The 22,580-nt window shown below is 44.8% G+C and overlaps 2 protein-coding genes across 4 annotated transcripts in view; one reads left to right on the top strand and one right to left on the bottom strand.

Moving 5' to 3' along the window:
• Positions 1-2,087: 2,087 nt before the first annotated feature.
• On the bottom strand, positions 2,088-18,649 carry SPRING1 (SREBF pathway regulator in golgi 1). Of its 2 annotated transcripts, XM_066370825.1 has the most exons (5): positions 18,360-18,608; positions 9,036-9,192; positions 6,097-6,248; positions 5,634-5,747; positions 2,088-3,758 (listed from the first exon to the last, which is right to left on the bottom strand). In XM_066370825.1, exons 1-5 carry the CDS (start codon positions 18,468-18,470, stop codon positions 3,675-3,677), a joined length of 618 nt encoding a protein of 205 aa, XP_066226922.1. In that variant the 5' UTR covers positions 18,471-18,608; the 3' UTR covers positions 2,088-3,674. The 2 variants fall into 2 exon arrangements, with proteins under 2 accessions (XP_066226922.1, XP_066226923.1); XM_066370826.1 differs by lacking the exon at positions 9,036-9,192 and having other exon boundaries at positions 18,360-18,649.
• A 174-nt stretch (positions 18,650-18,823) lies between these two features.
• The window catches only part of RNFT2 (ring finger protein, transmembrane 2), a 57,454-nt gene continuing 53,697 nt past the window's right edge, over positions 18,824-22,580 (top strand). The window contains exons 1-3 of one of the 2 annotated variants that reach the window (XM_066370823.1): positions 18,824-18,931; positions 20,829-21,008; positions 21,516-21,574. In XM_066370823.1, the coding sequence (XP_066226920.1) occupies positions 20,985-21,008; positions 21,516-21,574 (83 nt within the window). In that variant the 5' untranslated portion in view covers positions 18,824-18,931; positions 20,829-20,984. Of the gene's footprint in view, positions 18,968-20,828; positions 21,009-21,515; positions 21,575-22,580 lie in introns of both variants that reach the window. The other variant, XM_066370824.1, reaches the window with a different exon arrangement.

The following is a 22,580-nucleotide window of genomic DNA, read 5'->3' as shown; positions in this document are numbered from 1 at the left end:
AAAAGTATATGCAAAAGCATATCATCAGTGCATTACTTCTAGTAGCAAAAAGAAATAGTAATAAGCTAATGTGTCCAGCAGGGAATTAATATTACTGTGTATCTGTGAAATTGACACCAGGTGGTCATTAAAAATTATTATATGGGTCTTATGTAACATACACGGATGTCCACTATAGGATTGCTTTCAAGAGGAAACAGTGCTCTCAGTTCTGCCTAGAAAAGTCACGAGGAAAGAAAGACCAGGGTTTATCACTAGGAAGTATGATTTTAGATTACTTCCCCCTTTACATCTCAATTATCTGAAATTTTTAATCTTTAGCACGAGTTCTTTTAAAAATACTAATAAAAATAGTACCAAGAGCTCTGTGATGGACACCCTTCCACCCGGGGGCCAAGCCGTCCCCACTGCCGACGATCTGACATCACTCCCTGATGGGTGTACTCGGGCTTCCTGCCCAGCGCTGGGCCTTGCTGACCCCTTGCAATGCTGTGAGAGGCAGGTGTGACCCCATTCCACACAGGAAGGGCCTGAGTGCCCAAGGCCACACCACTAACGACACAGAATTCACCCCCACCTATGAGTATACCAAATGGACAGCATCTCTGAAAGTCTACAATTCATCTATACACCTCAGCGATGGGAAAAGCAAATTATAGGGCCCGTCCCCAGAGTTCCTGTGCAGGTACACCGAGACACCCCAGGGCCCTCCAAGTTGGTTTTGGGGAGCAGCAAGCTGAAGGCTCCAGCCCCTCCTCTCAGATCCTGTCCTCTGCTTTCCAAGAGCTGCCGAGTGCCCCCTTCAATGCCAGCCCCAGGGTGGCTGGGTCCAGCGCCAGCAACATCCCTGCCCAGTGGAGGCAGGGCCTCCTCTCTTCCACACACACCCATCTCCGCATCCTATCCCCACTCCACTGGCTTTCTTTCCCAGTTGACATATCTCATCTTTATTGCCTCAGTAAGGAGCATAGTAATTAAGAGTCAGAACTGCAGGAAAAGCTTATTTTTTTGAGAGAGAGAGAGAGAAGGGAGAGAAAGAGGAAGAAAAAGGAGAGAAAAGCAGAGAAAGAGAGAGGAAGGGAGAAGGGACAGAGAGAGAGGAGAGAGAGAGAGAGAAGCATCAACTCACTGTTCCACTTAGTTATGCATTGATTGCTTCTATATGTGCCCCGACCAGGGATCGAACCAGCGACCTCAGGCTGAATTATCCAATTTCCTTTGGTCCCAAACACTCAATATTTAATAATTTTTTTCTAAACTAAAACTGTTTTGTCCCTTCTCTGATCTTTTCTTAAAATTCCAATTTGTCATGCACTCTGCTAGGCTCTGGGTACACAAAACCAAGATGAGGTCTCTAATTCTAGAAACCTTGGGTCAGGGGAACAAACCAGAAACAATCCAGGGGCAGGACAGCAGGGAGGGGTCCTGGGTGGAGGGCTGGGGACGCCAGCCCAGGTCCTCGGGTGACTTCATTATGTCTCTGCTGCGCTGGGAGTTTCCAAAACAGTGGACACACCCCTACTTGCCCTTCAGTACAAAAAACATATTCCAGGGCCAAATGCAAACGACCTTTGGATTATCGACCCAATTCAGCTATTTTCACCACCTTGCCCCTCTCCTGGCCTGGACAGCTGAAATCTATACGCTCTCAGGGGGGCTATTTGCGAGTGAGTCAGCACTGGAGCTGGCGAGGGCCGGTGGGAAGGACAGGGGACCAGAGACCCAGATGGAGCGCTTGTTTTGGTTCTGCCATTACATCTCAGCGGGGATCCTGGGAAGTCACAGCACCTCTTACTATTGCCTCATCTAGGAGGTGGAAACACAAGTAAGCTTAATTATCTACCACAGGGTTGTAGAGACTGTTTGTGGAAGCAGTGGAAATGCAAAGTGTTCTCAGTCAATATTCAAGTACAAAGTAAACATCCACCAGTTAACCTTTGTTTTTAAAACTCTTTTCACGTTAAATATATGTTATATTACATTGCTCAAGAGTTCAAATAAGCTCCAAGGAGAGGCTGATACCACTACAACAGAAAACGAACTCAAATCTCACGCCGAGTCACAGAAAATAACGAGACGGTACAATATACGATATGCACATTTCTTTCACATACAATGTTTGATTTAGCACCAATGAGTACACAGAGAACCCGGAATGCCCACTGCAAACTGAACATGTTTCTTGGGCTCTAACATTTAAAAACAACTGCCAGATACACAGTTTCCCCTCTAAGAGAGTATCTCCGCGGGGACAGACTACCTCGGGAAGGTGAGGGTAAGCAGTACCAGGAGGAAGTTCGGAGAAATAACCAATACACACTGATGACACATACTGAAAGGCAAATGTGGCCTGAAGAAAAAGCTCCGTTGGAAAAAAAAAAGTAGATTGTAATACTAGTGCTCAGCTCCAAAGTCAACAACTTGATCGATCAAAAATAACGGAGAAAACCTTGTCCAATCCTGGGGCCAGTGTGGGACTCCAGGAAGAGGCGGACATGGATGAACTCCTGAGAGCAGAGAGTGGTACTATGTGAGGGGCACGTCTTGATCTGAGGCCTGTTGACCTTGACCCAGATTTAGTGTTGTTCTGGAAACACGGGATGTGCCTGGAGCGTGTGGGCCAGCATCCTGCACGACCCGTCCCCGTGAGGGTGGAGGTTAAGTCTCTTTTGGCTCCTTGCTAGCAGCTGAGGTGTTCTTTTTCTTTACAAATCCCAGTGAAACCGGGCGTCTGTACCTGTTACATCTCATGAGGCTGAATGCGGTGATTGTGACTGTTTAAAGCCAGCTGCTAAACAGGTCGCCATTGATGAATCGCCTTAACATGGGGTGTCCACGACAGGGGTGGAGAGGAGGAGGCTGCCGGGATCTTCCTGAGGCTCCCACCAGGCCTCGCGGGGACCAGTCACTTCACAGGAAACGAGAACCAAGTCCCTCAGAACAGCGGGTCAGAACCCAGTTAGAGCAGAGCTCGCACAAAGGTGCACAAGCATCCCAGACGCCCCAAGGAGGAAACCTGAGCACGCGTGGGGCCAGCTGCTACAACGGTCACCGGACGAGTGTGGAGCCGGGCCTGAGATCTCAATGCTGACATCAGCCACGGCGTTCAGGACCCACTCCTAAAGACGCTGTTAAAACACAACCAAATTAACTACCTTGAGAGAACACACATGTTCCAAGAGGCCAAACATTATACCTAGGTGAAAGGATGCTTTTAACTCATGAAACTCAAGAACACAAGAAAACAACAACTCTTTGAATATATTCAAATATCAAGGCAAGGCATTTTGCTATATAAAACATTAATTTTCCCATTATTCCAAAGAAGTCCAATAAATAACTTTACAATGCAGGGCCCCCATGAGCACTGCGAGTGGCCACAGGTCCCCGAGCAGCTGCACTGGTGGAGGCGTCCAAAGCGCCAACCCGTCCGCAAAGTCACCTGCAGTTCTTTTCAAATGTGACCGGCTGGTTGTCTCCAAGCTGTATTACTGATCAGTCCATATGGTCAAGCCCGGCAGGGGGTGAAGCCAGAGAGCACAACCCAAGAAGTGGTCAGAGCCCAGGTTTCTGCACGCCAGCTCTCTCTTATTCCGAAGGACCAGTGACCGCTGAGGACTGGCTCCAGCTCCAAGAGCTCCAGCAGCATGTTCCCGGCACGCCGTCCGCACCCATCACGCTGGGAAGAGCTCGGGAGGGCTCTCTCCATAGCAGTACTTTGCTATGGGATCCCTGTAGGTGTTCTCGTGCTGCACGCTCTGTTGGCAAAAGGGAAGATAAAGGTCCGTGAGAGAGAGCAGTCTCACACCCTCCCTCTCAGGGCTGCGAACGGCAGTGGGCCGGCTGTCAGACACTCCCTGCAGGAGCCTGGACGAGTCCACCTCCAAATGTCACTAAAAGGCTCCAGGGCACCTTCTGGAACATAGGCAAACGCACAACGTGAATGCCAATGAAGAGCATGAAAATGGACATAACATCACTGCATGACTGTTTCTTTTTATGTATACTACTGAGTTTTTAACAAGCTTGCTGGGACTCAGGCAACTCGAGACAACTATTTTTTCTCAGATTATTTTATATTAGATCTTAATCAGATGGGTGCTTAGACCTGACCCTGTGTACCAGAGAATTTCAATCGCTGCTACCGAACCCAGCAGAGATGGAAAAGATACACTTCAAAGTCGCTTTCATAAAGTTTTCCGTACCTGTAAGTTTGGCATGTGAGCCAAATCCCACAATACCAGACAAGCCTCATTTGGCTAAACAAGTGGAAAGTGTGATTTAAAACCAACAATCATCCTGATGGCTAATTTTTCAGCAATTCGTTTTCATGCAGGCGACCTGAGTTTTTGGCTAGTCTGAAGTTCATTAATTAGCTAGCTCAAGACCAATACGAAACATCTACATTGTAGGTATTAATCCAATTTACAGACGTGCAGCCAAAGCTTTTCCTTCTTAGGATACTGTTATCAAAGCAAATTAGCAACTGGGAAATCTCTCTTTATAATAAAAAGACTAAGTCAGAAAGTTTAGCATCTTCACTCACAATGGGAAATAACTCCTGGGTTTTTTTAGTTAAGGAAAGAAAATATTTCGCCTTTCTGGCATTTCTCACAATGAGGGCGCTCTGAATTAAAATGAGTCATGCGTTCAGCCCGCCTCCACATTTCCTTTAAGGCCCATTCAACTGGAAAGCTCTCCCCACAAAACAAGCCCATCAGGAATTTCTTCATGTTTTCAAATGCTCATTATAATCCCTGAAACATTTACCCAATGATGCTGAGTGCTCCAAGAGCGGACCAGAGACATAAAAAGCAGCGTAAAATCAAAAGGTGGACTACAGAAATCTGGCAGAGTACAAGAGTTCCAGAAAATGACAAATGGAGTCAGTTATCTCAGACGAAGCCAGGACAAGCTTGGAGACACCATGAATAGGAGCCAGGAGGAGTGTGGTTGTACAACAAACACGTCTGGTGATTTCACAAAGACAGCCCCCACAACTGCCCAAACACAAAAGCCGAGAGCAGAGGACAGAGAGTGATGGAAAGCAAGACGTTCAGTCGCTTTCAGCTGCAGGTGCAATGTTTAGTGCCCAAAGAGCAAAGCGTTTAATGACAGCATGCTAATAAGTATTGAGAGCTTGACAACCTACACATTTACTCATGTATTTTTAAACACCACCTGCCCCATCCCCTTGAATCCTAAAATAAACCATAACTCTGTCCCTGAACAAATTACTGCTTACTCTCAATGAGGGGTTGCTGGAAAGCCTTAGTCAACTTTCAGTCAAAGAAGGAAGAACTTCTCCCAGAAACCAGACTATAAGGATTCCACACAGACTTAAAAATAATTAAGCTCCCACTTAAAGTATAGTCGTGCCAATCAGTTAAGGGAGATGCAAGTTGATTAGACCTTGATTTAATATAAATAGTTTACTTCTTTAACTTGTATAAATCTCATGTTGATATTCTAAACACTATCATTCCAGCAAACAAAGCTTCACATCAATCTCTTCCCTGTTATCACCCAGATCATACATCTGAAGTCTTATCTCCATTATCACATTTTCATGTTTCCTTCTGGCCCTTACTCCCCCCACCCCTCCCCAAGCTAGAAACACCAGAGCTTCTGACCTGGGATGAGGTCCTGCATTTAGCCAAACACAATTCAAAGTGATCTTCCACGGCCATGAAGAGATTCTGGAACGCCACCGCTGCCCGGTTGAGGAAGCGCTCCAGGAGAAGTTGCTATGGAAACAAAAGTTAGTACCTATAATAAATTCCAGACTCAGCAGCACAAGGTAACCTTGGATATTTCTCCTAAACTAAGAGACTGCTGATGGGGGTGGGGGTGACAGAGGGGAAGACAGCCAGTTCAAACAGGCTAGAGTGCTGGTATCCTATTCATTAGGTATCTGATTGACAACACAATGGCCCATTCTGCAAAAGAACCATTCAAGTAACTGGGAACCACCTCCTTCCTCACAGACAAAGACTACTGCACAGCAGCCATTTCTGACACCTACAAAATCCCCTCCCAAGTTCTCTGTTCAGAAGAAGCCAGGGCTTGTGGTAAAATAAAGGCAGCTCCCTGTACCTTGCTGGGCTGCAGGCAGCAGGAAACGCAGTGCTCGTAGGCGCTGCAGCAGCCGTGCGACAGGCAGCCGTCGCAGCAGTACTGCTTGGTGCCCGGGACGTTGACGTTACAGCAGCCATTCACCAACAAGTCCTTCCTTTCGCAAACGTATCCTGCAAGTCAGAGACTGCCCTGAGTATAAGACCAGCTGGCCTCCCAACTCCCTCCCAGGGGGATCTGGAGCAGCAGTGAATGCACTGCATGCTGAGAACAGACGGAAAAACCTGGAGCCTGGAGCATCCTAAGCACCAAAGAGGAAGGAGGCAGACACTGTGACAGGGGCTTGCTTCTTACATGCGGTCCTTTACAACACGAACTCCCACTGTATAAATAGGCTCTACATCCTCCTCTACCTAAAACAACCTGTTAGTCTGCTGTCGTGTATTTGATTTAATTGCCCTGTCAAGTCACGCCTGTGTTTTCCTGTTCCACCCCATGCAAGCCATTTTTTTCTATTTATGCCTGAATAAAAAATGCCATTTTTTAAACAAAAACTGAAAAAAAAAAAAATCAAGGCATTAATCCCCAAAAGTGAGATCCTTCTAGATAAAAACAACCCCTACCCCCTCCACATACAAGTATCTTCTAAATGCTTGCTATTTCTTTAGTAGTTTGGAGGATTTTTAAAAAATAGTAGTCACACCTCACCTTTATAAATTGACTTAAGCTGTTTTCAGTATACATGCCAGTACTCAATTACCCCTCAGCATCAGGTAAAGAGAGAACTCTAATACCCAAGAAAGACAAATCCTCCTAATTCCCTCCACTCCTCATAAATCCCATCACCTATAAACAGACACTCCCTCCAACCCAGCCAATCCATGCACAACTTCAAGGAAAGAATCACCTTGCAAAAGTTAACTTATTGTTCAGAGATGCTAAATTGACATTTCTCTACATCCTTCTGGGAGTGGGAAAGAAAAGTGTCACAGTAAGTGCAAAAGGGACACCACTTGGCCCTTGGGAAATTCCCAGGTGCATGTATGGGCCCACAGGTGCATTCACAGGCGCATAGGTATACACCCAGGCTCACAGGTGCGGCGCAGCTGTTCCTAGATCATTCCATTTCAAATGCCCCAGCTTCTTAATCCTCAGAGAACAAGACTTGGTGAAGTACGTATAAGGTTGTTTTCAGAAACTACTCCGTAAAACAGTCTGTGCAAAATCAGGAAGCAGAGGTTAAACAACAATGGACGAGATTAAAAGAACCCTTACTTGACACCTGGAAAACTGAGCCTTACCAGGGAACTGGTGCTTTTTGGTACTTTAGCTGTGCTATTCTGTCTTCTAAATTAAGAGAGGATGATACTAATGCCATTTAAACGTTTCTGGGTTCTTCCGAACTAACCTTACTCACTTTCTTTACAGGGATCAAACAAATCCAGGTAAGCCAACATGTTTCTCGAAATTCTGCCCCAAATAAGAAAGACACAGCAATCTTATCACTTCTGTATCAGAAAGATAAATATAATGTGACACAAACTCCACTGGGTGAAATTCTTTTTGCCCTTTTCTCTTTTTCACATTCGAAGGATCAGCATCTCCTGCCTTCTTTCTCTCCCCATAGTTAACTACCAGTAGCCTTGAAACCATAGGTCTTTCTCATTTCTGGTGAAAGCTCATCAAGATTTCACCTTCTGGTTCATAAATCTAACCCTGCAATCATTTCTAACAAGGAATCCTGTAAGATCACAACCGAAGAGTGTGTTGCTATTGACTGAGAAATTAACTTCTAACCTTTGAAAGGTCTGAAATTCTAATTGGTTGTCTTATTTAATAACGTGCTACCCTGGCCATATTCATGATGACATCTACTTTCTAAAAGGCATAAATTCGTGCAAGTTTTCTTTATTAAACTGCTTCTCTCTTTTCCACATTCATAAAGATAATATATAAGCTATGTCTCTTGAATTTTTCATTAATTGATTCTTGGAACTTTTTACAAAGTCTGAGAGTCTTTGTCTCACTCAGATAACCAGAGGAAAATTGATTATTCTTTGAATAGCCACAAAATGACAAATTGTCATTCATAACCTAATATTAAATATTAAAGCCAAGGCACAGATTTCATGTTTTCTCACTATGAGTGTCATACAAACTAAACAGTCTATAAGAAAAAAGAGCACTAAACTCCAAGTTCAGTTCTAGTCCTAGTCCACACCTGCCCACTGACTAGCTGTGTTATCTTATGGAAGTGACTTCCCTTCGCCAAACTTTACTCTGTTAAAAAAAATAAAAATACAGGTTATTTGCAATGTTATTTGATTTTTCCTTAAGTTCTTTAATCTCTTGGTGCCTGTGTCTACACCTCAAAAGTGACAATACCTTTATAGGTATTATAGCAATACCTTGATCTCACAGGACTGTTGCAAAAATCAAATGAGCTAATGGAACAACACAATTCTAGAAGAAAGCACCAAAAACAGACTAATATTTTTAACTCTAAGAGTAACACATTTTGAGTATGTTTATAATTCACTTGAGATTATCTACACAGTCATCAATAAATGCATTTTCTAAGTGCCTACCAAGGCTATAAGAATATCATTTAGGTCACCAATGGGGCAAACTGAGCTCCTATCCTACAGAGTTGACCATGATAAGAAGAAAAGATGGGAAAGCTGTAAGAGATTGACAGGAAGTAGCCTAGGGGCTGATGTGTGATCAGATGCTAAAGCTCTACCTTACAGGCACAAGGAACTGCAGAGTTAGAATTATCAAACAAGCTCCTCTGATGTTGAGGGGAATCTTGAACAATGAGTTAGACATAAAAGACAAAGATGTGAGAAATGTTGAAAATGAGCAAGGGGGAAAAGGAACCATATAAAATGCCTACTTAAAAACCCTAGGAATGGACACACTAGAACACTTTGCTGACTGCAGAAGGAAGCCAGCCTTACCTAGCTCGTCTGTGATGAGGTGCTTCCCTTGAATGGAGTTGCGGCACTGGTTGCTGGGCCGACTGCTGTTTCCCAAGTTAAACTGCACTTTCCACAAAATGGGCTGATCATGGTCCTGAACTTGGAGGAGATTCCGATCTCTCACTGCCCTCTCCTCCTACAAAGAAACCGTAAAGGAGAAAGTTAAAGTATTGTTTCTTATATTTTCACCAAGTTTGTTTGTTTTTTTTCACAGAAACTACAGCAACAGGACAGAAACAAAAATACCTGCACGACAGAAATCTGCACTCCTCTGGTATGAGCAAAATCAAAATTGCCTTTCCTGTACTGCACCATTAAAGAAACCAAGAGGAAGGCGCCTGAGCACCAGAAAGCAAGTGAAGCAAGACAGAGGGCCGCCCTGAGGTCCCCTTCCTAGGGGCTCCCTCCTAAAGGCTTTTCATGTACTTTAAACAGTCCACATTTTACATTGAAGAATATTAACCAATGTTACCTAAATAAGTATAATTTAAAAATTAATTCAAAAATAATCTGTCAAGTGTCACTGAGCAAATGGAACTAACCCTGAAAGAGTGATGGTACAGGTTATATACTTCAAAAAATAGAAAAGGTCTTGGCTGGGTGGCTCAATGGATCAAGTGTCAACCTGGTATGATAAGGGTCCACAGGTTCAACCCGTCTCAGGGCACAAGAAACACCCAATGCATGCACAACTAAATGGAGCAACTAAGTGAAACAGCAAGTTAATGCTTCTCTCTCTTTCCCCTCCTCCCTCCCTTCTTTTCTCTCTCTTTCTGCAATCAATGGGGAAAAAAATTTTTAAATGGAAAGGATCTTTATAGTTACTAAGATTTTTCTAGGAAAATAATCTGAGTTATTAATATTTAAAATGAACATATCCAAATATACTTTGGCACAGCAAACACATTTTTGAGGCCTATCCGAAGAAAGTACCAATGTGTAAGGATGCACCAGGATGTTTACCACAGCACTGCTTATATGGTTCCTTTTTTTTTTTTTAAGTGAGAGGAAGAGAGACAGAGAGAGACTCCTGCATGTAGCCCACCAGGATCCACCACGCAAGCCTCCTATAAGGTGATGCTCTACCCATCTGGGACTGTTGCTGGTTGCTCGGCAACCGAGCTAATTTTAGCTCCTGAGGCCCAGGCTCCACAGAGCTATCCTCAGCACCCAGGGTCAACTCCCCCGAACCAATCGAGCCATGGCTGCAGGAAGGGAAGAAAGAGAGAAAGAGAGAGAAGGGGGAAGGGTGGAGAAGTAGATGGGCACTTCTCCTGTGTGCCCTGACTAGGAATTGAAACCAGGACATCGCATCAGGCCAATGCTCAACCAGTGAGCCAACCAGCCAGGGCCTAAAGTAGTTCTTAAACCTGACTTGCACACTAGATTACGTAGGGAGGAACCTTAAATTCTGATTCATGAGCTCTAATCCAGAATGAGTAAAAATCTTTGTCAATGAGACCTGGGAATCAATATTTTTAAAAGCACCCAGATAATGTAATATACAGATATGGTTGTAGACCACTGAATGCCCGTGGTATATTAAGTGAAAAAGGCAAGTTACAAAATAGTGTGCATATTATCATACATTATATTATAATATACACATACAGATTTATTAGAGTTGAGATAAAGGTATGGAAAGGTATACCACAGACTATTTACATGGAAGGGACAAAAGTGACTATTAATAGCTTTTATCATCTTTGGAGTATTTTAATTTTTAAAATAAAATGATGAAAATATGATTATTAACAACAGAAGACACTAAGTGAGGGATCTATAGGAACCTTGCACTATCCTTGAAACTTTTCTATAAATCTGTAATTATTCCAAAATAAAAAAGTGTATTCAAAAAAGAAAACATAGTTACCAACATTAAAAGACAAAAACTGCCCACAACACCATCATGTAACTAAAGCTATACAGTATCTATTTCTGCATATTTGACCCTGGCATTTACACTTACAAAGGAAGATGCTCTATGTTCAGCGCTTCTTGACACTAATTAGATGGTGAACCATTTGAGCACCTACAATATCTTGAGAATCACATTTTTAAGGCTATATAATAATCCATCATGTTGATGTGCCATAATTTAGTAAACATATCCTCTACAGATCAACACTTAGCTCATTCCAGATTTTTATCATAGATAGTACTGAAATAAAAATGTAGTTTGTTTATTCTCTTGAATAACCTGTAGTAGTAGTTATTAGAAGCAGTCAATGCAGTGCCAAAAACCTCGCCCAAAGTTATAGATGTTACTGTATTTGTAAAATTACCAGCACTTACCTAACAGTGGTTACAATTTTACGACCACCACACCAGGACTGGATTTTCTTCTTTAAAGTACTAAGTGTCAAACAATCCTTCTGTGGCTGACTTTCCACTTCTGTTCTGCCCCTCCCTTTTGTTTCTTTTAAAGGAAAGAACTGGCACCAGCAGGAACAGGATGGGTTATACAAAAACAACACCTGTATTCCTCGGTTGGTGCAAGAAGAGGAGCTAAGTGCAGAAGCCTTGGGAATAAGGGGCAAATCACTTAGGTGCACACTGCTTAACTACCTGTAAATTCATACTCCTCTGCTCTGCTGGGACCTATCAGTTAACTGCATAATCAAGCTATGTGCAAACCCAAGATAAATTAACAGCCATAAAGACTGTTAAGAGGCTGGTCAAAGTACAGTAAACTGGCTCTTACAAGGTTAAAGTGCTTTTAACATTACTCTCAAACTATCCTGTTATTCTTCCTGGGGGGGGGGGGGGGGACAAGCATTCATGGACAAGTGCATCCCAAACAAACCTCTTCCATATAACTACATTCTTGGTAAACAGGAAGGCAATTTTTCCAGCACTTGAAATTGTTTTCAAACATGAATATTCAAGACCTTGCCAAAAGGATTGGGTAAGAGCTGTACAATCAGAAAAAGATTGTACAAGAGATAGTGTAAAATGGCAAGCATAATGAATTAGTACATGTCTGCTTTTGTGGAAGTCCAGTCTTTCAAAGGGTGTGGGGAAGGGGCACTGAGGGGTTTCCCTTATTGGATAGGTTGTTTTAAATTAAACCCTTTCAAAACTGTTTCACTTACCCTATTAGGTTGTCTCAATTTTAAGCTTTTATATACAGTGTGTCTGTAAAGTCATGGTGCACCTTTTTTTTTTTTTTTAACAGAGACAGAGAGAGAGAGTCAGAGTGAGGGACAGACAGACAGGAATGCAGAGAGATGAAAAGCATCAATCATTAGTTTTTCATTGCGCATTGCGACACACTAGTTGTTCATTGATTGCTTTCTCATATGTGCCTTGACCATGGGCCTTCAGCAGACCAAGTAACCCCTTGCTTGAGCCAGCGACCTTGGGTCCAAGCTAGTGAGCTTTTGCTCAAACCAGATGAGCCCGCGCTCAAGCTGGCGACCTCAGGGTCTCGAACCTGGGTCTTCCGCATCCCAGTCCGACGCTCTATCCACTGCGCCACCGCCTGGTCAGGCCATGGTGCACTTTTGACCGGTCACAGGAAAGCAACAAAAGATGATAGAAATGTGAAATTTGCACCAAATAAAAGGAAAACTCTCCCAGTTTCATACCTATTCAGTGCAGTTCGATGTGGGCTCACGCACAGATTTTTTAGGGCTCCTTAGGTAGCTATCCCATATAGCCTCTGCAGACTTGTCACTGACTGATGGCCTACCAGAACAGGGTTTCTCCACCAAACTGCCAGTTTCCTTCAACTGCTTATCCCACCGAGTAATGTTATTCCTATGTGGTGGTGCTTCGTTATAAACGCTATGATATTCACGTTGCACTTTGGTCACGGATTCGAATTTAGCGAGCCACAGAACACACTGAACTTTCCTCTGTACCGTCCACATCTCAGCTGGCATGGCCGTAGGCTGCTCCGCTGTATACATGGTGTTACATCATTGTCTGCGCATGCGCACATGCTGCCACAACATCCTACAGAAACTGGGAGGGTTTTCCTTTTATTTGGTGCAGATTTCACATTTCTATCATCTTTTGTTGCTTTCCTGTGACCGGTCAAAAGTGCACCATGACTTTACGGACACACTGTATTTATATACACATATATATTTTCATTCAAGTTTCCTTCAAAGGTATCAAGATCGTACAATGCATTAAGTAGATAGAGATAAAGGTAGCCAGTGTTCCTATTATCCAAGAGCCTCCAGAGCAGTTGAGAAAGGTGTCAAAAATCAGTGCACGCAACACGACAGGTGCCCACAGGGGCAAACACTGGGAAACAAAGAAAAGAGCCGGAACAAAAAGGAGTGAACACACAAACACACACACAAGAACTTTCTTCATGAACTGTAGCTAGAGAAGTGTTATTCCTAAAGTATGTTACTTAACCTCTGATTTTAAAGGGGGCATATTAATAACTGCCCTGTTCATTGTTCAGGGGTTATCATAAGGCTCAAATGAGATAAGTGCCCCATGTAAGTGGTAAAGCTCTTAAACAGAAGGCATTATCATTAAAAGATTTGCTTATGATTTCCCCCAAAAAAATAGGGGGATAAAGGCCAGAAGGCACCCCAAATGTCTAATACATATTTGAGAAAAGGCTAACTGTAGCCCAATCATGGAAATGTTTAGTTAAAAACAACTGTACTTAAAAAGCGTTTTTAAAGATGTAGATAATGCATATACATTAAGTGAGGAAACAGTATGCCTCAATTATATTTTAAAAATATGAAAAATGAAGGAAGAGCCCTGGCTGGGTAGCTCAGATAGTTACAGCCTGACATGCCAAGGTTGTTTGACTGGGGTTTGATTCCCAGTCAGGACACATACAAGAATCAACCAATGAGTGCATAAATAAGTGGAAAAATCCACTTCTCTATCTCTGTCCTTCCTCTCTTTCTAAAATTAAGTAAAAGTAAAATAAAAAATAAGAAAGAAAAACAAAGGAAGAAAATATGTCCAAATATCATCAGTGACCCCTCACTGGAGAGACCACAGGCCGTTTTCCTCCACTGCCCTGTGCAGTGCTTGACAAACTTTTTAAAAAACATACATACCTCAGTGATCAGTGAAAAACAAAGAGCAGATTAGCAACTCTCTTATGACTTACTTCACTTTACTTTAGACACATAACTTGGCACTGATTTAGAGTTAATTACGTTAAAGCTGAATATGTGAATGTATTTTCAAGGAGTTATGCAAATAGCCCCTAGATGTTCAGGAACTGTATGCACCACTTGAACAAGTCTGAGACCATTTACTTACAGGAAAGGACCTCTAAGGACCCTGGTGGCTCCCAGATTGGGTTTTCTGTAATCTCAGAGCACATGCCCACACAGGGTTAGGGCCACCTTGCCACCCTATGACAGCATCTGGTTTTGTTTCCTTCACATCACACATCCCTACCTGAACTGTTTTGCCATTTCGGCTGCCTCTCGTCGCTGAACATCTGTTACATAAAAGTGCGCAAGTCACCTGGCACCAGTCACCACTCCCGAGCCTCTCCCCCAATGACATCCCCACCCCTGTCACTAATTCCTCCTGCAATCCCATCTCTACAATTTAAACTATCCTCCAAAGCATTAATTAACACAAAAACCAAAGAAAAGAGGAATTCAAAGCAGTAGAGGAAAATCAACTATTCTCTAGAGCAGGGGTCCCCAAACTACGGCCCGCGGGCCACATGCGGCCCCCTGAAGCCATTTATCTGGCCCCTGCCGCACTTCTGGAAGGGGCACCTCTTTCATTGGTGGTCAGTGAGAGGAGCACTGTATGTGGCGGCACCGCAAAGCACGGCGTCACTCACGTACAATACTACTTCCGGTGACGCAGGACGCACGCCTCACGGCTCTGGAAGCGCGTCATATCACTTGTTACGGCTAGCAGTGACAAATATGGAACCAGACATTGACCATTTCATTAGCCAAAAGCAGGCCCATAGTTCCCAATGAAATACTGGTCAGTTTGTTGATTTAAATTTACTTGTTCTTTATTTTAAATACTGTATTTGTTCCCGTTTTGTTTTTTTACTTTAAAATAAGATATGTGCAGTGTGCATAGGGATTTGTTCATAGTTTTTTTTATAGTCCGGCCCTCCAACGGTCTGAGGGACAGTGAACTGGCCCCCTCTGTAAAAAGTTTGGGGACCCCTGCTCTAGAGGCACCCATAAGTTAGTTCACAGTCTCACTGAAGCAGAGCAAGGATCACAGGGAGCCTTCCATGGCCTCGTCTCAACTAATCCCAAACCCTCCCCGCCCATTCCCTATCACCACCTCCATTTGCAGATGAAGAACCCGAGGCCAGGCAAAATGAAGCCCTCCGGTCACCTAGCTCAAGAGTGTGGACAGCCAGAGCCACAGCGGAGAGCACAGGCAGCACACTGAAAAATGCACATAAGAGGCCGCCGGTTGGGTTTCTAGGCCCCGGGAGCTTTTATCCTCTTAAAACTGAGGACCCCCACCCACTATGTGAGTTTATAAGTGCAGTGGCTGTTAGTATTTATTATATCAAGAATGAAAACAAATTCTTAAAATGCTTTCAATATAGTATTTATTCATTTAACAACAATGAATCTATTACATGTCAACTATTTGTGTGTGTTGTGTGTCTGTGTGAAAAACATTTTTTAAAACAAAAAATTTAGTGAGAAGAGAAAATATTTTTACATTTCTGCAAATCTTTCGAATGTCTGGCTCAATGGAAGACAGCTGGATTCCCCTGTCTCCCTCTGCGTTCAATCTGCTGCAGTATTCTATTCAGGCTGAAACACACAACGGAAATCTACCTCACAGATGTGCAGCTGGACATGAGAAGCGCATTTCAGTGGCTTGTCCAGAGAATCATGAATAACCTTTGACACTACATCAGAACTCGACAAGCACTGCTTCTTAAAGTTCACTGCGAATGGCGCAAACACTTTAAAAAAGTCTGGCAGCTCCTCAAAAAGCTAAACATCAAGTCACCGTATGACCAATAGATTCCACTCCTAAGACCAAACCCAAAAGAACCAAAGACATATTTCCAAACTAAACCTTGTACAGCAATGTATACAGTAGCAGTATTCATAACCGCCGAAGGGTGGAAACTACCCAGTGTCCATCAAATGACGAATGGAAAAACAGAATGTAGTAGTTGCACACATGGAATACTACAATATGTATAAACCTGGCTTCTAACTGAAGGAATTCAGACACAGAAGACCCCATATTGTAAGATTTGGTTTATAAGACATGTACAGAACAGGCAAGTTCATAGAGACAGAAAGTTGACTAGTGGTTGCCAGGGACCGACTGGCAAGCATAGAAAGTTACTGCTCAAGCATTTCTTATTCCTACTGTTTGTTAGGCTGTGGGGGAATCAGACCCAGAGAGACCTGCAAAACAAAAATTTTGCCAACAGTTTTTGGGTAATCACAATCATCATCCCCCCCCCTCAAAAACAAACAAAAAATAGATCATGATCGTAAGTCACAGGTTTTTATAAGACAAACGTTATTTTAAAAAATGAACAATGTGCACTGGAGTACTTAAAGGGAGGTTGTACAGAAGGGTAGAGAGTGGACAACATCTGACTCAAGACATGAAAAATTAGTAGAAATGTGCCAGATTGAGAAGAAAGGCAAGCCATCCCAATTGACAAGACTCCCTTGTCTGTCCCAATATTTGAGTGCCCGTGAATTGCCTGGCTGGGATTCTATGAACAACACAACTTTCTGTTCTCAAGAAAATTACATTCTAGAAGGCAGAATGAGAGGAGACAGATAAATAAGTATATGAGCAAGAAATGTTCGGTTCCTACCACAAAGAAAATAAAGCAGGTCTACGGGCAAGGAACTGAAGAAATTTCGATAGAGTTGCCCCATGTGGCCTGAGGTGGAAACAGTGAGCTTGACCTGAAGTGACATCATAGAGTCAGAATGATCCTAGAAGAGAGTCTGAAGTATATCTACGGCAGCAAGAATCCAAAAAAGTATCCACATGGGAGAGTGTGTGTGTGTGTGTGTGTGTGTGTGCGTGCGAGCGAGCATGCCCTGTCTCGCTCCCATCACTGAGCAGAGAACTGACTGCAGGACAAGAAAGGAAGCATAGACCTGTTGGGGGCTACAGCAGGGATCCAGACAGGAGAGGAAGGTAGCTTGACTTAAGGTAGCAGCAGTGAGAAGATATGGACAGACTCAGAGCACACTGTGGAGGCCGAAGATAACAATCTGGGTTCTCCTGGACAGGTCCTAGGCTGGAGTTGCGAACTGGGATCTAAAGAGCATACAGCTGGCATTTAAGCAATGATGCCAGAGATCACCTGGGTTGGGGAGCCGGGAAGGAAGGCAAAGGTCCGAGTCCTGGCTCATTTACAACACTCAGAGGCGCATCAGGCAGAGACGGGACAGACAACACGTGATCATAAGGTGTCTGGGAGGTGACAGAAAACACTCAATGCACATGAATGTCACCCACACATCTCAGTCAATAAAAGAGGCTTACAACACTCAGCCTGTTTGCCTAAGGCGGGAGGTGGGATCCAGTTCCCTAGCTTCCCTTTTCCCTGCTCCCTTGCCAACCCGCTAAAACTAGAGTGTCCACAAAGCTTACTTATTTCTGTCCATTGATATATTTATGAATTTGACCCCTGCCAGTGAACGGGGGGGGGGGGGGGGAATTTAGTAACTATGACATCCTGGGGCACGTTCATCCTTTCTAAAAACCCTAATATTCAAGCTGGACTGCTCAACAAACTTCACTTTTGCTTTGGATAACAGTTCCCACCAAAGCACCCTGTCTTTTCTCCCATAAATTCTCACAGGGGATTAAATCTAAGAGGAAGGGGAGTTTGAGGAAATGAAGAACATTACACCCAAGTTCTGCACAGAAAGGGCACTTCAGGGGTCTTGCTGAGTCTCCCAGGGGGACCCCGGAGGCCCCGAGGTATAGGAAGGGCAGAACGCAGCGCGGGCATCGCCTCGCGGCCACCTCCGCCCCCCGGGGTCTCGGTTCCCCGGCTGTCGCACGGGGCCCCCAGACTGCCGCGACGATGCAGGGAGCCATGCACGCCGGCGTGGCAGGCAGCAAGCAGGTGGGGGCGGCAAGGGTCCTGACTAGCAACGTAAGGGCCCAGAGCCCTGGGCTCGAGTTCTCCCCCAGACAGCCAGCAATGGGCAGTCCCTCCGCATGGCCTCGGTCCCAAGACAGCAATGCCCACCTCCCCGGACACAGGAGCCCCGCGTCTGCAGAGGCAGCTCCTCCACCCGGGGAGGAAGCCGAGCGGCCCAGAGAGCTGCCAGCGGAGCGCGGAGCAAAGCGGGAGGGCGAGAGGCCACTGACCTGCTTCAAGGTGCTGGTGAGAAAGTAGACGAGCGAGAGCCCGAAGACCAGGGCGAGCACCCACCGCTTCCGCAGGAGCCGGCGCCACACCATGGCCGCCAGGTTCACCATGCCGGCGTGGACGCGGGGCGCGGCGGCCGGGGCGCGGAACGGGGCAGGCCCGGGGCCCGGGCGGCATGGCCACTACGCAGCCGGCTGCCCCATTCCTCACGCCGAGCGCCGGCCCCGCGGCCTTCAACCCAGCCAGCTCCCGGCAACCACTCCGCACCACCCCACGTGACCGCGTTCTAAGTCCCACTCCGACTCCCCTTGCGTCACCAGCTAGCCTCATTGCCATTGGTCTCTGCGGAGAGCCGGCGGCTTTCTATTGGCTGAATCTCGGAAAGGGGCGGACAATCATGTGCGTGAGGAGAGAGTATCTGTGCCTGGATCTTAGCGCCGCTCCAGTCAATCCGAGAAAGAATCTATGAGAGGCCGGAAACACTCGAAGTCACGTGCTCCCCGGGCTGCAGGAGTGATTGGCTTGGAAGGAAGTGAATGATGCTACTGTGATTGCTGAATTGTCTGGGCAGGTAAAAAAGGAACGCGGTTTTCTTCCTCACAGGATGGTAGGTGTAGTCTTCTGCCCATGAAGTCCCTAGACCGTTTTGCCCTGAACGTTGGCTGCAGGAATGAAAGCTCGCGGCATTATGTTCAAAGTGCACCTGCCAGCTTCCAATGCAAGTAATGCAGGAGGTGCTCTCTTGCATGTATTTCGCTGCAGTCAGGTAACGGTCCAGAGGCTCAACTTAAAACATAGCATGTATTGAAAACTCTTGGTGTAATTCTTCATAAGGATGTGGTACGATGCGTAGAGCAGAGGGTTAAAAGGCGTTTCATTCAAATGCATTCTACGTGCAAAAATTTCTTTTAGAATTCAATTTTGGAATAATTATTTAAGGCCTTCATCCAACAGAGAACTTGGAGCTTCTTTAAAAGCCAGCATCTGAAAGTGGAATCTTGGGCATTTCATTTAGGAGGCTGGGTCAGATTTGTAGATGGAAGTTTTGGGGTGCTATATTTTCCCCAGGGATTTGCAGGTGATGGGGTATCTTGGAAGGAGGGCATTAAGCTGACCCTGCAAGTTCTGAAAGTTGAGACATAATTACATAATGAGCTTTCCTTCATATATGAAAATGGTGATACTGACCCATTTCTTAGCTGATTTTCCAAGAGAAAGGAGGCTTAACTAGTGGGTTTTCTCTTGAATAAGTGGCCCTAGTAACACCAATGCTGACTTGAATAAAGCTGGTCAGGATTAGGAAGTCATTCAACAGCCAGTTATGGTGCCCTGAACTAAAAGAATCAGATAGCATATTTGGTTATTAAAAAATATTCAAGGAGGCTAAACCTATTTGTGGGAAATCTAAGATCTTTATTTCTTCTCTGGGTTGAAAGGCCTGGGAAGGAGCAAGGGATGGTAGGAAAAGGTAACTGAGAACCCCGTAGGTGTTTACTCATTGAATAATTACTTGTTGAATGCTACTCTGCCACGCAGTGTTCTGGATGCTGAGGTAGAGGGGCAGACCAGGCACATAGCTCCCTGCTCTTGCGGCACTTTCCTTCTAATGCGGGATACATCATAAATAAATAAGCAGACATGTAAATAAATAAGTGCTATGAAAAAGGTGAAACAGGGCAATGTTATGGTTGGTCAGGAGGGGCAGAGGAGGCTGCCTCTGGGAGGAGGTGACATTTGACCTACAAGGAAAAACATTCCATGGAGAAAGAACAGCAAGTTCAAAGGGCCTGAAGCAGGGACAGCTGCCATGTTTGAGAAACAGAAAGACTGAGTACAGTATTGTTAAAAGTGGGAATGCTGTCACTCCCTATGAGTAGGCTCCTGATATATTGTACTCCATGGGGTCTACAGAGGTGCCTCAGTGGCCCTACTACAGGGTGAGAGGAAGGAAGGAGGTTCCTTGCCCCTCCCTCCGACACATGTGCGTGAAGCAGGTCAGCTCCACTGTATCTGGTGTATAGACTGAGTTTCCACATCATGGTGAGAAAGGACACACCCAAGTGAAGAGAGGTGGCATCCAGAGCTACTGTGGCTGGGAGGGAATAATTAAAGGGAGAGCGGGGGGGGGGGGGGAATGAGGTTGGAAATGGGTAAACTCCATTAGATAAAACCTGTAGGCCATGGACTGAAATTGGATTTTATTCTGATTATAATGGAAAGCCACTGGAGGTTCTAAAACATATGTTCTGTATTCCCCAATTAGGACTTAGTTTGACGATAGGACAAAATACATTGATTGAGTTCATGACCATTCTCAGTGCTAAAGAGGCATCAGTGAGAGACTAACCAGAGATTTGGAGCAGACAGAATCATATGCTTATACCTATCCGTGAAGCTCCGAGACTTCCTATGAGGTTCAAGGCATCTATGTCTATGGACTATTCATGTAAGTGTTCTGTTCCATCCAGGACTGGAGTCTCTAGTATAAACTCCCCTGACCTGTGCATCCATCTGGAGAGGAAGAGGAGGGTGAGACTGGCTTTTTCTGGAATCTAGTGGACACACCTCCATCAGGACCCCTGAATGCTCACCTCAGGTATCATCAACATGGAGTTCTGAAGTCCATGTGGCTCCTCACAGTGAACAAGGTGAGGTGTCTCCATGAGAATTCACATCTTCATTACCACTTTATTCAATGTGAGTACTAGAAAGAAGCTTTGAGTTCAGCCACTCCACCCTTTCCTATTTAACAGATGAGGAATCTGGGGCCACAGAGAGGTTCCTGATTTGTCCAGAGTCACACAGCAAGTTAGGGGCAGCATCAGTCCAGAATCCATGTCTCCTCCTGCCAATCTGCTTCTCAGTTCACCTCATCCATCACCTCTTTGCTGCACAGTTCACTGCTTTCTTTCTCTCCCATGAGTACTTCCAACACATCTGGGTCTCAACATTCTCATCTGTGAAATGGGGTGATGATAGTTTCCTCAATAGGATTGAATATTGAGTGGCATACTAGATGAAAACAAGGTTTGTAAAACACCAGAGAGCTCTAGGGAGGTGAGATATGAGGAGTCCTTATTTACAGTTACCATGGCCATCTGACAGGCAGTGGGAATATTGGGAGACTTTGGCTTATGCCATGTATTGGCTTTCAGGTTTTAAGGAAAATGCAGAGACGCCACAGCAGTAACACGGATAACGTTCCACCTGAAAGGTAGGCATCTCTTAGTTTCCTTCCATCTGGGGACTTTGGGCAGCCCAAAATTGGATTTACTGATACCTGTTCTCAGGGTTACTTGTCCGAGGAGCAGGGGAGATTTGATTGGAAACTGCCTTGCACAGTGTTGGCATGTACTACTCAGTACATAACAGCTGGCTATTGCTCGTATGGTCATTTTAAAGCCTGTGTGACAGGTGATACACTTGACTCATTGTCACAATGATTGTACCCATGAGATTTTAATTTATGGAGGTGACTGAGTGACAACTTGGAGAAGCTAATACCCTAGAAATATTTTTATTACTTACATCTCCCAAGAGAAGGGGTCGTGTCACACCATGTAGAGCCACAAGGGGAAGCACCAGGGTCGGTCATGAGTCAGAAAGGAGCAAAGGGGAAGCATAGGTCACAGTTTTTATTGTGTTTTCTGCACAAATCAAGGCAGGGCATGGGAAACAGCTTAGCATTGTCTACTTTGAGTAATGTCATCAGGCACTGCGCTATAAGGGTGGTCCCTGGTCTGGTATCAGTCCTGGGTGATTAAGGGCAGGAGAAATATTGGCTGGATGAATGAGCGTTAGATCAAGGAGGTGGCTGGGGAGATGGGCTCTGGCTTGCAGGGAAGATATAAATAAGTTTTACTATTAGTTTGACCCTGTAATTAGTGGATGCCAAGTAAACAAATACAGAATCTAAGAAAACACCATAAAAACACTCACGAGATAGAATTTCTTTAGTTAAACCCAAGAGAGAACACACCATGGGACCTTAGGTTGAGACAGTCTCCCAGCCCCGGGCCCCCCACCCTGCTGGCATGATACATCCAAGAAGCAAGTGGCCACACTTTTCCTTCTTTGTACCCCATACCAGTTTCCTTGCAACCCTGAGATCGGCTGCAGAACCAGAGTGCCCCCTAGTCCCAGCATCGGGACTGAATTTTGCATCAAGCCTGCCTTTTTCTGCGGGGGAGAGCTCTGAACTTAAATCAGATGATCCTTGG

The sequence above is a fragment of the Saccopteryx leptura genome, chromosome 2, assembly GCF_036850995.1.
Source record: "Saccopteryx leptura isolate mSacLep1 chromosome 2, mSacLep1_pri_phased_curated, whole genome shotgun sequence".
Taxonomy (NCBI): domain Eukaryota; kingdom Metazoa; phylum Chordata; class Mammalia; order Chiroptera; family Emballonuridae; genus Saccopteryx; species Saccopteryx leptura.
Note: the sequence above shows the minus strand (reverse complement) of the source record. Positions and strands in the feature narration are given on the sequence as shown.

Bases quoted from the DNA above. Each gene is read 5' to 3' on its own strand.
- SPRING1 (XM_066370825.1), bottom strand. From the start codon at position 18,470: ATGGTGAACCTGGCGGCCATGGTGTGGCGCCGGCTCCTGCGGAAGCGG. The intron at 9,193-18,359 runs GTCAGTGGCCTC...GTTTCTTTGTAG, and splicing joins TCACCAGCACCTTGAAGCAG to GAGGAGAGGGCAGTGAGAGA. The intron at 6,249-9,035 runs GTAAGGCTGGCT...TCTGACTTGCAG, and splicing joins CCTCATCACAGACGAGCTAG to GATACGTTTGCGAAAGGAAG.